The sequence below is a fragment of the Thunnus maccoyii genome, chromosome 8 (genome assembly GCF_910596095.1).
Source record: "Thunnus maccoyii chromosome 8, fThuMac1.1, whole genome shotgun sequence".
Classification (NCBI taxonomy): Eukaryota; Metazoa; Chordata; class Actinopteri; order Scombriformes; family Scombridae; genus Thunnus; species Thunnus maccoyii.
Window position 1 is genome coordinate 20,186,057 of NC_056540.1, and position 17,290 is coordinate 20,203,346.

The 17,290-nt window shown below is 41.7% G+C and overlaps 1 protein-coding gene across 9 annotated transcripts in view; it reads right to left on the reverse strand.

The window, feature by feature from the left end:
* The window catches only part of dlg3 (discs, large homolog 3 (Drosophila)), an 84,415-nt gene that overhangs the window by 21,914 nt on the left and 45,211 nt on the right, over positions 1 to 17,290 (reverse strand). For 5 of the 9 annotated variants that reach the window (XM_042418514.1, XM_042418515.1, XM_042418516.1 and 2 more), the window contains 8 exons: positions 10,490 to 10,543; positions 9,902 to 9,952; positions 8,482 to 8,606; positions 7,860 to 8,029; positions 7,377 to 7,513; positions 5,901 to 6,045; positions 4,487 to 4,649; positions 3,504 to 3,629 (listed from right to left, as the gene is read on the reverse strand). In XM_042418514.1, coding sequence (XP_042274448.1) covers positions 3,504 to 3,629; positions 4,487 to 4,649; positions 5,901 to 6,045; positions 7,377 to 7,513; positions 7,860 to 8,029; positions 8,482 to 8,606; positions 9,902 to 9,952; positions 10,490 to 10,543 — 971 coding nt within the window. The remainder of the gene's footprint in view (positions 1 to 3,503; positions 3,630 to 4,486; positions 4,650 to 5,900; positions 6,046 to 7,376; positions 7,514 to 7,859; positions 8,030 to 8,481; positions 8,607 to 9,901; positions 9,953 to 10,489; positions 10,544 to 17,290) is intronic. The other 4 variants (XM_042418513.1, XM_042418511.1, XM_042418517.1 and 1 more) reach the window with 4 other exon arrangements.

A 17,290-nucleotide genomic window follows, 5' to 3' on the forward strand; every position in this document is an offset into this window, starting at 1 on the left:
ACAACACACCAACATTCCTGTTTGTCAGTCTGGCCCTCTGGAGACTAGGCAGACAGATTCCCAGAAGCTCCTTGCTAATTTGTTAAAGTGTAAACAAACTGGGGAGCTCATGAACTTACTTTCACGACTTTCGGGCCTTTGATTTGACACCCTCAGATTCTGTGACATGGCTAGACAGAGAGCTTGGTTGCCTCTCAGGGAAAACAATGTAGACAACTGTGGGATACGTGGACAACAAAGGCCAAAGTCTTTGTGTGATCTCAAGGTTGATGGTTCTCTCCAAGGGAGCCATATCCATGTGTGTTTCTGCTTGTACTGTTCATCTATAGAATAATAATTGCCTGGCCTTTTTCAAGGAAAGTGGGAGTGAATTCCTACAGTTTTGAATGCAGTCCTCCCTCCCTATCACAAGACCTGCCTCCCCTCCCTTTCCCCCCCTTGCCTTTTCATCCATGCCAGGAATGTAAACAGTTATAGAGAGGTAAAAAACCCTTTCTCTCTGCCCAGCCATTTCTCCTGTGAGTCTTTCTCTAATTCACCACCCCCCACTCTCACCGCAATATTTTCCCTGACTGCGTTCAGTGTTTTGGCTGAGGCGGTCACAGCTCAATCCTAAAGCTGTGAATGGATATGTGGACTGCAGGGTTCAGTGGGTCATGCTGCCCTGGACTCAGCCCAGTAATTGGCTCTGCTTGGCTGATTAATGGTGGACACTGCAGATGGACGCCATTTTCCATAGACAGACACTACCTCTTGCAGCACTTTATCTCTCCCTTTCCCCAAATGGATCACATAAGCTTCTGTACAGGCATGTACAGATACAATTTAAATGCTGCTTTGTCTTTGTCTTCCTTTTCTCTGTGGCTATCTCCTCTTCATGGTCTGATATTTTCTTCTAATTTGACATAGGGAAATTTTTATTAACTGCTAAGGTGATAGACAGGTTAAGATATTTCATGCCTCTCACTGTGACTAAGAATAAAACTGGAGCGATGAATGATTAACACCTAAGATGAGTACTCAGCTGAATCTGATTACTTTTGTTTTAAACTCCCCTTTATGCTTTTGCAGCTTTTAATAATGCTAACCAAAGGTCAAAGTGTTCCTAATTATTGATGTTTGATTCTTGTGCTGATCAGTTAAAGGTTTAATGTTTGTGCGTGTGTGAGACGCATAAAGTTACTGATTAGTTCACCTGCTGCTGCAGTCATCGGGATCCTGTATTTGCACAAGCTGTGCCTGAACAAAGCAGCCTAACTAGAAGCATTGTTTTGTATATCTAACAACTGCAGTCCTGATAGGGGCAGCAGAGGGGAGATGCTTGTTCAGTGATTGTTGACACTGTCATCAGTGCACACATGTATGTTTACACCAAACACGCATATTAAACACAGAGGTTTTATCTCTTATCAAGCCCAATGTGAACAGGATGCAAGGCAGCTATGTTCAGGACTGACATATCTCCAGAAAGGGGGTAATATCAGATGAAGAGAGAGGGGGGCGGGGGGGTGTCGGGGATGTGTCAGTGATGACACCATTGAGGGGGATGTGCAGATGGGCAGAGGGCCGATACAAGCTCTGACTCATTCCTCACAACCAGCCTGCTCCACTTCTGCGGAAGCTTGTGCTTACTATAGCATCCATCTAAAATAACCCCTCACGGTCGGAGCCAATGGGAAAGCTGCTGGGGTCGGAGGGAGGTGTCTGCTATCTGCCTGTCAGTCTGACGGAGCGAGATGCTCATCTGCTGTGATTGGGATCAAGTCTGTTGTCGGCCATGATGTCCTCGGAGACAATGCCACTCTTTTCTGATTATACAGCAGACATGACACACAAATCCACTAGGGGCAAACAGGTGCGTGCATGGTCACAGTATGTAGGCCATTCTCATTTGTGCCTTTGATTTACGAGTTGTCTGGATGTGCAGGATGTATACCCACAGGTATGTGCCTGTGTCGTAATTGTGCATTGCATTTAAAGTGTGCGTATCTGCATGTGTGCTCGTATGTGTCAGCACATTATGAGGCAAATGTCTCTGTGTACAGTATGTGTGTGTGATTGGTGCTGGCAGCATGGGTGATGAGAGGGGTAAGACCTGAGTGCATGGCCTGGTTTTCCCAGCATGCAGATGAATCATGACAGCTGCAGGACTGTCTGCTGCTACTGGTTGGCCCGTACCGGTTCAGGCTCTTACTCCCCATTACATTTATGGTAACAGCGAGGCTCTGTGTTTATATTTACATACATGGAGCAGCAGGCAAAACATTCCATCTCTGCAAAGGAGAATATTGGGTGGCTTCAGTGTGCCCTCCCATCCTCCTGTACTGTCACTTGCTTTTAACACCACAACCTGCCTTTAGTTAAAGCCAAACAGCGAGACCAGGGGCTGTCTTTCTCTCTCTCAAACACACAGGCACAAACACATAATGGCATCAGTGCATGGAATATATGCAACACACACAATTTGAGCTAACACAAATACATTACATAAAACCAATGGTTCACACACAGAAAAATTAGGGCATTCATCCATGAGGTGATGCATGATGTAAATAAAAAAAATGAAACAAATAACTGAAACTTAATCAGCAAACCAGGAGATCTTGTGCACATTTGGTAATGCCAAACAGAGGAAATAGATATTATGTATATTATTGTCTTCAGCAGTAACCACCAGTGAAACTAGCTTGGCCCGAGACAGAGGCTCAGCTTTATCGATGCCTCCTGACAGATGGAATTGAGCAGCTTGTGGGAGCGTGAAGCCCTTTCGGCTGCACTCCTGTGGAGATATGTTTGTGAAGAGCAGGTACGACTCCATTTTAAACTGCGACAAACAGGGCAATATTGTTTTAGGTTCATAGATGTGAGCAGATTAGTAGAAAATTGATGGACAAATAATGACTAAGTGGTAGGTAGACACTTGAAAATATGAACAGTAGAGCTAAAAAATAAAACAAAAACATACACAAAGGGCAAGAGAAAAATAGGCTAATTTCTTATGAAATATTTCTGCTCTACTGTCACTTTGCTGCTGTTGTTGTTTCAGTATTTTGTTGTTCAGCACCTTTCAGTGGAGGTTATAAAAGATTAAAAATGGCTGCATGTAAGAACAGTATGTCACACAAACATAAAAAGCAGCAACATGTTTAAAGTACCAACAGATAAACAGTACATTAAAGTAGACATGAGGTGTGGAAACATTTACATGCAAACATAGAGACAGAAAGATAAAAGAAGTTAAAAGATGGCTCTGCTTGAAAATAAGAACTTTCTACAAATATCACCCTTCCAACCCCTCCCTTCCCTCCTCTTTCTTTTCTGTCCATTGCCATCTTTCTCCTCTTCATCTGTCTCTTCTGTTTGTGTAATTTGTGCACAGATGTGGCAATGAGGCAGGTGGCCTTCGTCCCTCCCTGGCCCAACTCCTGTCTGATGCCAGATCCAGATGCTGAGCTATACAGAGGAGGGTTAGCTAAGCAAGGCATGATGGACTAGGTTAGTACCTGCCAGAGAAGGGGAGTGGACCTTGGCACAAGGGAGCAGGGGAAGGACAGAAGCCTCTGTAGAGGGCCTGGGGCACCTTGCTGTCCCCAGGTTTGTGGATGACACTGTAAATAGGTTCAGCCCTGCTGTGGGGTACAGGAATCACAGTGAACGGGACAAGTGTAGGACACAAATAAAGCACAAATACCAACAAAGATGCGACAAATGCACATACAAGTCATGTAGACAGCTTGTACAAGGACATTACAGAGCCACAGGACGAACACTCAGTGTCATCCTGTAACACGTTCACGCCACAACACACAGACACAAATAAACGCCTGCATGCAGTCACACATGCACACACACACACACACAGGGGGAAAACAGCCTCCTCCCCAGAGCTGTGGGTTAAGATGACTCAAGGCCTCGTGGGACACTCCAATCAAGCCTCTATGAATGCTACTTCAGATCCAGTACTTGGATAGGAGGTCAAAGGTTAAAACACAGTCATAACAAGTACAAGAAGTGACAAGAGGCCCCTCTGCAAAGCATTTGGTCAGCACATAGCCACCACACACTGTCCAGTTATAACACAGTATGCACCACCAGGGCCCTGATGAGCTGAAAACTGTAAACTGAGGACTTGTTTTGCTTCATGAAACACTTCATGAAGGCACTTTAAACTGTTTAAATGTGTCATTCAAAGAAAACCACACTATGACGACACCTGGAAAACAGCAACTAAACGGAGGCTGCTAAAAACAAAAAGGAAACCAATGCATAACTAACATAATTGTTTTACAGACTAAGACATTTAGTCTTAATTTTGTTCCACAGCTGTGTTTCTTCACTTAGGACAGCAAAGTCACAAAAAGGCCTTCTGCTTTTGTCTATAAGCAAAATATGTGCTATAATTTTTTCCAACCTACAGTCATACAGCCTGTGTGAGTGTAATGTATGGGGGCAAAGTCATTCATGGAAGAACCAGCCTGCAACCTACCTTGTGAAGTCTTCTTCCCCCAGCATGTGGCGTGGAACTGGCGAGTACCTGGACGGGGTGACCTGGGGTGGCGGGTACACTGGCTTAGGCTCCATTGCCCCCATGTAGTTGTGGCTGACGTGGTTGTCCACCATGGTGGGGAAGGCTGGAGGGAGGGCCAGACCAGTAGGGGGAAAGAAAGAATGATTACAATACAGGCACAACAGGAACACTGCACAGCTGATTGAACAGGGGACTCTACTGTTCGCATGAAATGACAACTTCATAATCACAAAAAAAAAAAAAAGATTTTATTACAACATGGGTATTATTTGTGTAGTTTTGGCCATCATTTCTATCAGTTATAATAACATTATACCCTACAAAATGTTATTGTTTAGATGTGGGAATGCAGTGACATTGCTAAAGCAAAGTTGGGGTGAGAAACATGAGCTGTCAGACAATCAGACAGGTTGTAAACAAGCCAGATTATCAAAACCAATTTATTTGGAGGTACAGTAAAACTGAAATGAGTGCTCCACAAATATCTGTAATAATTCCTCACTGCACAGGAAAACTGTGTTCACACAAGTATGGCAAGCACAGTAGGTCAAAGAGGTGATGGATGATTACATCAGAGAGTTTGTATTGTAATCAGATTGTTCAGTTTTGTTTTCTCTTCTAAATAAATAAAGTGTGTGTAGTCCCTTATGATACAAAATGTGCATGCGGGCTTCAAAAACAAAAACTTTTCCCCAAATTTACATTCTTCATGGAGGCAGTTGAACATGATAAAACAAGCGTTTCAAATCCAGATCATCTGACCACGGGTTATACTGTCAGAGCAGGGTTAAGTCTGCATTAAGGGCTCGCGTAAACCCTGACAACTGCAAACATTTAGAACATACAAAAAAAAAAAAGCCCTAAGTAGCCCCCTCTAATACTAACTCACTGTTCTGTGTAAATTTGAGATGCTGCAGCCCAAGATCGTGGGCTGTCATGAGCAGGTGGGATGTGAGAAACCATCCACACTCAGTGGGAGGCAGAGAACTGCGCTTGTTGTTGCTGTGGGAAGGATTGTGTGTGTGTGTGTGTGTGTGTGTGTGTGTGTGCAAGCATTCACTACATTCACTATGTGGGTGTCTGGGCATAGCAGTTTTGGGGAGAGAACAGTGATCCAACACTAAAATTCATGCAGGTCCACTGAAACATCTCTGATAAAGATAAAAAGACGATTCCCAGTGCAAAACACGCTAACATGGACCTTGACTTATAAATCACTCTTTACCTTATGTCAAACATTTTGTATAAATAAACCTGTTCCAGTTTTGGAGCTAACTGCTTATGGATTAGTGAATATAAAATGTAGTTTCTGACATTTACTTTAGGGATTCAGCAGACTAGACTAGAAGAACAGGAAGAGGTAGATACGTACTGCTGGAGTAGTCCGGAGGGGCGTACATGTCATTGAGATGCACGGGTCCCGGCTTGGCCACCTTGAGGTAAACCATATCAGAGGTGTTCTTCAACGCTGCCACCGCCTCCTCGTGACGCACATCCTGTAGCACGATGTTGTTCACCTGAATGCGATGATTGTCGAGAAGACAGGAGGAAAAAAATCCTTGTATCAACACCTGAACACCTCGTGTCTTTGCTGTACTGTGACAACATCACACCAGCCATCACACCAGCCAACACAATAATGAATCATAGCTTGAAAGTATTATGAGATTTCAGTACATTTCATCAGAAGGTTGGTGTGCTGTGCAGCGTTAACAGAGGTCAAAAGCAGTAGGTAGAGGTTCTGAAGATGCTCTGAATTTCTACAGTTTTAAGACTCAGTTCCCTGGAAATAAACTGAAGAAAGTATTTGAACACCATATTTTAGCACTTTGGGTTAAATCTCAAAAAATGTGCTCTTTGTAAATAACTCACAGCAGAGTACATGTGAACTGAGAAATGTTGGGTTTTATATTATTGAAAACTACCTAAAACCTTTATAACTCTACTAAGACACCCAGAGTGCAGTAGAGTTGATGTGTTGCAAATGAAATGTCTACATGTTTTTACCATACAGGAGGTATGACAAACTTATTTCCAGCATCTACATGCCTTTTGATAATATATGACACAGTCGTCAGTTTCGTTTCTCAGTGGAATGACAGCTTGCCTTTTCTCTGTTGTGAATTGACATTTCCCTCGCACAATGACTGAGTGTCTAGTGTGGTACCAGATCCGTGTACTTAAGGATCTGTTAACTGCCATGTTCCTATAGGGTTTTTAATTTGTCCTTCATTAAAGTCAGGGGCACTAAAAAGGTCATATATACATCATCTTTAAAATTTTAAGTGTTCAAAATATGTGATAGATATGTGTTTTTATGATTAAAAACATGGCTGCAAATGCACACTGTATAAATCTGAGCTCTGTAGGAAGTTCAGTAAATGATTGCATATTGTAGCTCAAGTTATTTGCAACTTTTACAGAAAGATCGTAGTGATAAGTGTTTTCTTTTTTGATATGTTGTATCCTTAAACACATAAAATATGTCTTACTCTTACGCCCAGCAGACGGGCCTATTTATCGTCTCGTGGTATGGCATAAATGGTAGATTATCGATCATGCTCAGAGCCATGAATGCTGATGTGAGTTGTCTGTGGTTTAGCTTAAAATGACAGGATGGGGCAATCAACCAGATAATGTACTTCTCTTCTATGTCCATTACGAATCCACTCAGCCACATAAATAGGTGTTTGTATAGAATCAACAACTACTGATGGCTTGTGCCTCATTGATTTAGTCTGTTGAAAAGTTGCTAACTTGCTAGTGAACAACGTAAACAACCGAAACAAATTCATTTTGACTAGAACACTTGATGCGACTGAGTCAGAGGGGATGTTTAGGCTCATACAGCTAGCAGGCGGTCTCCGGTCTGCAGCCGTCCATCCTTTTGGGCAGCTCCTCCTTCTATGATCTTGGTAATATAGATGCTGTTGTCTCCTGGGATATGCTGGTTGCCAATCCCTCCGGCAATGCTGAATCCAAGCCCTGATTGAGTAATATAGACAGTGAGAGAGTTAATAATTGTGTTGGAAATCATCTGATTTTACACATTTTTTTATATATATTCCATAGCTGGGGCTGCCCCTTATTTGCTGAGTAGTTGAATTATTTGTCAGTGTTGCCTTAAAATAGTTAGAAAGCCTATTATTTATGAATTTAATGTACATTTGTCCTTCGAAAAATAAGTTAACCCCATTCCTATATGTACAAAGTATCTTTCATTAATCTAATTCTCTTGTGGTGTTTCAGCATTCATGCAGTGATTTGGATACGAGACAATGAACTTCTATATTTCTATCATAGTGTGTGATGTGTGTAATGTCTCCCGGACCTTTTGGCCCTTTCAGCAGGTTGACCTCCAGAATCGTCTCAGGTGGGGCCTGCCTCCGCCGGACCAGCAGCCGCACTACTGGCCCTGCCTCCTTCAGGGCTTCCACCGCCCGGCTGTGCACAACCTCAGACACGTCCACATCATTCACACGCAGCACGCAGTCGTTCACCCTGAGGAGAGACGGCTTTTAATATATATCATACAACACCTTCACCATATCAGTCAACAGGTGACAACATGGAGTTAATGCGCCACACAAAGGCGGGGAGACCCTAGCATGGCCAATGTAATCAGAAACCTCCAAAGCACATAAAAAAGCACTCCATATCATAATTTTTGCATGTTTCAGGCTTTGGTTTTCCTGTGAATCATAACTTTGAGGAAACACACAGAGCCTGGGGGCAGAGGGCTGTAGAAACTCTGCCTCCCACACAGCACTGCCTGGCGGGACACGGTGGTGGTGAGCGTTAGAGAAAAAGAGGAGAGAGGTTAGAGTACAGAGAAAGAGCTGAGAGAGGATGGAAGGAACAGAGGAGCTTGAAAAGAGTAGAAGGAAAGGTGAGGATGAGGAGGAGGAGGAGGAGAAGCAGGGAGGGTAACATGGTAAGGAGGGGAGACTTACCCCAGCCTTCCATCCATAGCAGCTGCTCCTCCAGGAATTATCTTGGTGATGAAGATCCCCGGATCATCGGGAATGTGGGGATTGTCTATTCCTCCAGCAATGCTAAAGCCCAGGCCAGAGTTCCCCTGCACACAGGTTATGATTGGCATTTTCAGTGGGGGTACAATAAACAACATACACACACACTTAGATGTAAGTGATGGACCCAATGTGGGCTCAAGGTCAGTACAATATGGCTCTTAAGTGTATTGGTATCTCAGAGGAACACGTGATCGATGCAAACTGCTCCAGGGATTTCTCCAGGCATTTCTGATGTCCATTTTCGTGGACACGTGTGTGTGTGTGTGTTTGTCCTTGCATGTGACGAATGATAATGCCATGTATTCCATTAGATGAGGGCACTTCATTCAAAATGTCACGCTTATTCCATCAACCCACAGAGAGGCATTAATGGTGGAACTGCCCTATGTCTGCAGGGAAGTGGATTTATGATCTAAAGTAAAGATGAGTTGAGAAGCGTCATTGCTATTGCATGATACAGAGCTTCTCACTCTCTGCAGGAGACAGACACAACCATCTCCCGTCGTTCTTGTCCCTGAAATGACAGAGGACCCATTTGGATCGAGTGGGTCCGGGCACACTGCTGCATCTGACAGCCGTGGCCACAGAGACAGGCAGCAAACAAGACAGCTGAGAAAAGACTTCACTTTATTATTTTCTATAATTAATGAGCAACAGTCGCAACAAATTAGGACAGAGGGAGGCTGAGGCCTCCCAGTGTGCTGCTCTGGAGCTGAGAGGAATAGACTGGGCCTTACCACCAAATGTTACACACCCACAGACCTTTTAAAGTGTGGCTTTGCATACTTTATTTAAGCTTTCTGCATGCAGAAATGCCACTTAGAGTGGAAGGGGCAGAGAGACACTGTGCATCCATTGTGGGTTCCGAGGTGCATCTATATGTGGGTGGAATAATGAGAGCAGAAACGTATAGCTCTGCCACTACAAGCTGAACCACCGCTGACAAGTGCAGTGGTGCCTGCTGAACAATTGAACAGGAGAGCACTTTACATTTCTGGCGTCTGCTGATGACATGTGCATCAGGATTATGTAAAAAGCTATGCCTCACTGGCGTTATTCTGTGCTCATACTCACATGAGACATCACACATAAGACATTCTTACTGCAGTGATGTAACAGCTATAACACCACCATGTCATTTGATTCTCATATAAATGTATTGATACCAGTATTAAGATTTTTCCTTGGTTTTTATGTTCTTTAGGCTCAGTAAGAGAAGACTGAGCTGCTTACTACCACCTAGTGGGGAGAAATCCATCCATCATGCAAAAATACATCAAAGAGGAATGTGCAAATTTTGGGGGGAAAAAAATGTTACAAGGAAACTGGTAAAACTCACCCTCTCTAAAATGATCTCCTCATATTTGTACATCCCATCACTGCCATTTACCTGTCAAATGCAAAAGAACAATGGTTAGTTACATCACCGAACCTGAATTATGTCATTTTCTAAAAATAGTTAAAGAAAAAAAAGAGATGCATGCAAATGTTTTAGCTAAATCCTTTACCATATAATACCACGCAGACCTATGTACAGACTGAACACTGAGAACCGTGAAAATAGGATTATTGACAAAATATACTGAAGATACATTCACCAGATTGTTTTAGTAACTAAAAATATCACCATGAATTTCTGATGCTACAATAAAAAAAAGTTTCTTTTTTGTAAATGCATATGCGCTGTGACGCTAAATGTGCAACTGCAGAATGCACATTCCTCACAAACAGGCAGGGTCAATGGGATAATGGATGTCGGTCCACATGGCAAACAGCATGTTGCTACCAGGAGGAGGCCCTTTTATACACACACACACACACACACACACACACACATACACACACAATCACGCTCATGCTTGGACACAGAGGAAGTGTGAATGAGAGACATGTATACTGTACAGAGAGAGAGAGAACAGATACTTACATAAGGGCCTGCATCTAGTGAGTCTGCGTTGACGATGATGGGGGGAGGGTTGGCCTGTGAATATGAAGAGATACACATTATCTCAGTGTGCGAGGCTGGCAGCACACAGACGTAATGCGGTACACACACTATCACTTGGGAGCAAAGTGAACGGATGCCATGGGAACAGTCAGTGAGTCTCCTTGGGGCTGAGACTGGGGGGGGGGGTGGGGTGAGGGAGAGGAGGGGAGGGAGGGGGTTGGGGGGGCGTCGTTTGGAAGGTGTGAGGATTGAGAATGAGGACTGGGGCAGAGAGACCGCTGCTTATTAACAGCCACAGCGAGACGTCCTGCGGTCACCTCATAAAACAAACAGGCTTGTGTTGCAGCTGTTGGGACAATAATCTTAAACCACGTCAGCCCCACCCTTTCACTTTCATTTCACACACTTACAAAAAAACAAAAAAAAACAGCACGTAGTATAACATACAGAACGCATGATTTCATGGTTCAGTGATTACTTAGTTTATATGAAACAGAACTGTAAAAATACTGCGCAACATAAGTTAACCTATGTATATTTTATTTAATTTATTATTAGATCAATGTGTTGAGCCAATATTGACCTTTTATCATTCATTAATATCAAAACACATTATCCACCACCTATTTGGTATTTCTAGTGCAGAAACAATTAGATTAATAATTACAACAGTTAGCAATTGTTAATCAATTACATTAACAAGTAGTTTAATTGAATTGTTGACTGACAGGAGATTACAGTTCTTCTCCACTACTTGCACATAATTCTTAAAATACATTACATACATACAAAACATTACAATACATTATTAAACCTCCCATTTCCCCACCAATATAAAGCATTGGTATCAATGGTATCAATACAGTCAACACACTTTACAAAAACCTTCTTACCAAAATCAAACATTACTACATTATTTTCAAACGCCCATCCTGACATAACAAACTATTATATTATACTGCTGTATACACACACACACACACACACACACTACCCATTTGAAACATATCTATCTAACACATGCTCTGAACATAGCACAGGTGGGAAATTTTTGGTACACGTTTAGATCTGCAGCATTTGTGTTTTGCAACATAAACATGGAGAAAAAAAGATGGAATAGAAAAGTGAAATAAAAACAGAGTCAGTAATACAGAGCATCAATTGTATTGTAACTCTTGTCTTCTGTTACTGGAGATCAAATGGAAAACCTACAGTGAATCCAGTACAGTCGTACTATAAATGCAGCAAAGTTCAGGCAACCAGAAACCAAAGTATGTTCATCCTCAACCAAGACGCTGCTGCTTGCTGGATGTGGAGGAGTTATGTAAAGGCATGCTTGCTGTCATCTAGCTGTTGTTGATGTTTTGACTTGTGTAAATCAAATACTTCACAACAAGACTTTAAGATGATATCATTACAAATCATATTTGGAGCATTTGTCGAGTAAAGGATGTGTAAGTGCTCTTGTGTAGTTTCAATTGCATTCTGAAGTTTTGATCTGATGGAAAATCACAGAGATTTCAGACTTTACATAGTCAAGGGAACACAAGCCCTGTTCATATTATTCTCATACAATCACAGTGAGAGTTGAATGGATGAAATGTCTTTAGTGCTGTGCAGACTTGGTTTAGAGATGAGGCACATTGTGTTTATATGCAGAAAATAATGTATAATGTAAGAAATGGAGAAAAACTGTAATCGATATAAATTCTGACAATTGATTAATCATTGAAATAATTCATTAAGAAAAATGACCAAACGTTTGCTAGTTCCACCTTCTCAAATATGCAGATTTATATCCTTATAAATTGACTATCAATAGTGTTTGAATTGTTGTTTGAACAAAACAAATAATTGATGTCACCTTGGGCTCTGGGAAATTATAATGGGCACATTTCTCTCATTTTTTCCACTGGAAAAATGCAAAATACCTGTTTACATCCTTGCAAAATGAATATCTTTGGGTTTTGGGCTGTTGGTCAGACAAAATTAGATCTGATGATGTCACACTGTCTTCTAGAAAATTGTGATGGGCATTTTTCACTGTTTCTGACTGTAGTTGCAGCCCTACTGGCAAACAGATTGTTTCATTTCTAAGGTAATAAATGCTGATGTCTCCTCTGCTACTTAATGATAACTGGGTCAACTACAAAATATATTAAAAATACAATTAATTATAGTATTATTATTTAGAATACACAACACTGACAATTCTTAAGTAATAAGTCTTTGTTCTGTGACATAAATGCTATTTTGTGGAAAACACTGATCACCCTGATTTCTTTGTTGGCTTGAAAAGAGTCAAATGTAAAATACAGATAACCTCTTGCCAATACAGATCCACAGTATCAGCCTTCATAAAACCCAGCTGAAGCCAAGTACAAGTGCTACACTTCAATTCAATTCTTTCACTTCAACTAACTTGCCAGCTCAGCTCTATTGTGCCACCTGGTGTTTCTTTCTCCACTTCTTTAGGCCTGCAGAGCGGCCGCAGAAGCTATGAGACCTCGGAGGAAAGCTGCCAGAGTGGAAACAGAGAAGCAGAAGTGTGAAAGAGGAGGCGCTGGTCGGTTTAGGAGCAAGCTCGAAGGCCGTCCTCTAGTTCAGCACACCGGGCTGTCTGCTTTTTATTGATTTGATTCAGCTGTGTGGGTGAGGGGATGCTGACAGCGCTGCTCGGGGACCTTACACTTCCTGAGGTCCAACACTGAGGAGAAAATCACTAGCTGTCTATCTTACCCCTACCCTCCCCCACCTCACCCCATCTCACCCTCTTATACCTCTGTCTTACTGATATATGCAGATACTGCCTGTGTCCAATCAGCTGACTCCCACTGAATCTGATCTTCCTCCTGAACCCTCATCATCGTATGCACATATACACATTTTTAATTATTTAAAATGAGATTTTATAAGTAAGTCATATTGTGTAATTTCCTTATATATTGTGGAAATGTCAATGAAAGTCTCACAGTCAGAAGTACATTATTATATTTACTATGATAAAGATCTGGGGAAAAACAATCAACATAAGATCAATATAATGATTTCATGTTGTATTGAAACATAATAAATACCTTCTTTTTTCAGGGCTTTAGAGCTGCATTACATTTACAGTAAGTGATTGCATTTTCTGGAAACATTTGAGTGTTGTAGCAAAATGTAATGAACCTTGAACCATTTTACATGTATGTTCATCATATTCTTAATATTCATCATATTCTTGTCATTAAAATTATTTTTAAGGTGTTCACTAAAGCTCTAATAGTGATCCTTTTTATATTATATTAAAATTGAGGTATTTATTTAAAAAATATTAACATTATATAAATGTAAAACTCTCAATTGAACTGCCAGAAAAACTACTAAAACATAATACAGATCACTATATATTAGGAGTGAAAAGAGTGGAAACACCTTTTATCATGTTATATGTAATTATAGAATATATATTGTCATATATTGCTGGAAAAACAGTTTCAGTTGAGAAACTTTGTGGATAAAATAAGCAGAGAGAGGAATGTCTGTTTTTGTCTAATGCAGCAAATTAAATACCCGATTAGTCAAGTTACTTCATCACATGTATCACATAAATATCCAAAGTGGTCATAAAGCAGTGCTGTTCACTGCATTACAAAATTACCCACAATGGTGTAATACACCCAGTGACATTAAAGGAATAGCTATTATGGTATAAATTCTATGGAAAAATCTCTGGTGGTTGGCAAATATATCGCCAGCCAATTTTCTTTCAACCCTTTGGACATGCATACTATTAAAACATTTCTAAGACTACACTACTTAGTATTTAAAAGCCACTGTTCAAGGGTTTTCCATCAAGCTGCATGAGGCTTGAAACTTGAAACACTCTCTTAAAAGATCTGATCCTTAATGAAAATCCTCCATCTCAAACTCTGCGCAGGTGTCGTTTCATTTCTCCAGTTCCTCACAGTTCTTATTGAGTATGTTTGCTGGTAATGAAGGCTGCCCTGCAGATAAACAGGAGCTGTAGATTTGACCTGCTCCACTCGGTGGTGATGTGATATGACTCTGGACAGCTGTGTCTGCAACCCCCCCACCCCCCCTCAACCCCTACCCCACCAAATCCCCTCCCCCCTCCCAGTCAGCACAATCGGGCCTTCGTTGTAATCTGCATATGGACTAACAGATGCTCCCGTCTGTGCTTGTGTTTGCACATTTCTCATCTTAAACCCAACTCTTAACACGCGCCCAAAATCCAGATATTTTAATAGTAAATGTATCATGGGTTTAGAAGTCAACAGCAGGCGCTTTAGTGAATGGAAACTGTAAACTCAGAAAACAAATGTCCATACAGCAAGCAGTGCACAAGGCAGGGATGAAACGCAGCCTGAGGGCAACACAGGGGAATAACATTGGCTACTGTTGTTCCTTCGTGACTGACAGACTAAGCTACTGAATCCGCATGTGACAAAACACACTTGTTACAGTATAACGCTTGCGGTGCTTATCATTAAGTATCATAGTGAACCAATGCTGCCCCAATGGGATCACTGAACCTACAAGTCCAGCTGAAAGACAATAAACCCATCAGTCTTATAAAAAAGCAGTATTATCCTGGTCTGGGATTGCTGCGTAATCCCTCTAACTGAATCTCACTTAACAAGCAAACAAAAAGGAATAATGGACGATAATCTCAACACGAGTTTGTTTAACATTTAGCAATTTACTCAAGTAACTCAGATTAGATTGGATTACCCATCCCTTCTTGGGACTGTTGGTCACTTTCTCTTACCTCAACGCTAATTTGCTGTCCAGAGGAAGAATTTAAGGCTATAAGATCTGACTGCTACTGAAGTTTATGACATATATTTCAGTGTCTGTGCTATAACAGGCCATCAGGGAACAAGCAGGGGACAAACACTAATTTACATCATCTGTATGGGATACTTTGATGGGAGGCAGGCTAAGGATGACAGAGGTCAACCCAAGAAGGGATGGGAATGTCTGTCTGTGTGTTACACATGAATGTGGGTCAGGGAACTCGAAGTGGTTCAATAGGTGAAGCAGTTAAAAGTAGCAGATGTCGTAAAATGCCAGAGCTGTAGACTTGGACTTGAGTCAGACCTAAAACAGCTATAATCGATTCTATTCTATAACAATGGATCGAATGATGAACACAAATGTGATGTGAAAGGTTTGCTTGTAGTGACAAACACACAGAGAATTTCTCCCTCAACATTGTGTAGTTCCCCTAAGCTCCACAGAGCATTTGAGTGTGTTTCAGCTCATTGTTTTGGCTTTTCAGCCCACAACTTCACTGTTTTGATTCATTTACTGCTTTTATGGCCTCATTTCTAGCAGTAGGCAGACGTTTTCAGCAAAGAGGCTCTAAAAATCTACCTGCCGAGCACCAAGCGGCAGACAAAGTTAGCAACTAGTTGGTAAACATAGTGGAGGATTTAACAGCTAAAGAGAGAGATGTTTCTGTCAGGAGCTGGTGGAGACCAAAACAGGGCCAAAAGGAGAGTGAATATTGGACATTTATCTGGTGGTTAAAGCACAAATCCAAAGGAATGCTAACGTCGCTCCATATATGCTGGATGTGTAAAAAGGGCAACTGTTCGCTAACACGTTGAAGCATGACATATTAATTAATTGAAATGACTTGGTCTCATCTAAGTAAAAACACATTTAAGAGCTTAGAAAAGATTGTATCAATTACATGATCATCATTCAGACACCTGAAAGATTTGACTATGAAAACCTGAGACTTGAATTGATATTTGCTTTGTCAAGAGAGGAGATGTGGGCAGAAAAGATTTAAAAACACCTCTGTGTAGTATAAGTGTGTGACTGACAGATATTGCGGAAACTGACCCGATCTGGATATGATTATCACAAAATTCCCCTTTTCGTTTTCATTTTCATAGACGGCTGTTGCTCTTCACCTCTGCCACCTGCAATGCAGAGTTCAGAGTTTGTAGCTTTGAAACTATGAACATTCATACAGACAGGCTGCGACATGGAGGAAAGTGAGCATACTGGACACAAAGACCTCATGCACACACAATGACAATGAGTCCAGACTGCTTCCCCAGCATGAGAGCATTACAACAAGTCCCCGCTGACCACCAGGAGTGATGAAAATTCACTCGCTACAGAGCTTTCTTTCTCCGACTCCCTCTTCTCATTCATCCATCTGTTCATAATAGTTCTACTTTTTTATTCATCAATCTATCATCTTGCTCTTCTGTCAGTTTAGATTGTGTGTCTGTCTTCTTGTCTCTCAGCATCATAGTGGATGTGTATCATGTCCTGGCGCTGTTGGACCACACAACACTTACTTGGCTGCAGACCCTCGGGACAGTAAAGCTACAAAGACTCCCACTGAACCTTGGCAAGTGCAGGGCACAGGCTTCATCCAAATTGTTAAATAATCAATGTGTTCCCATGGTAACCGGTGCTCGCACGGTATTGGCCGGCAGGCCCACTTAGCCACCTCCCCCTGCTTCACCTCTCAGGGCTCTCACTGCAGTTTATGCGGCTCTGTTCTCGCACATGCCTGGCCATGGGCTGGATGTGCCTGACTGCCTTCAGTGCTGCCTGTCCACGTCACACACACACACACACACTCCTTCTTCAATCCATATGTCATGAGTTAAATTGAGAGAAGCTGCGTTCAAAAATGACAATATGGCTGCAAGTCAGGAGGACTGATTTGACTAAATATCACACATTTTTATGTGTTGAAAGATATGAATCCTGATCATTAGAGGCACAAATACATCAGCTGACAGC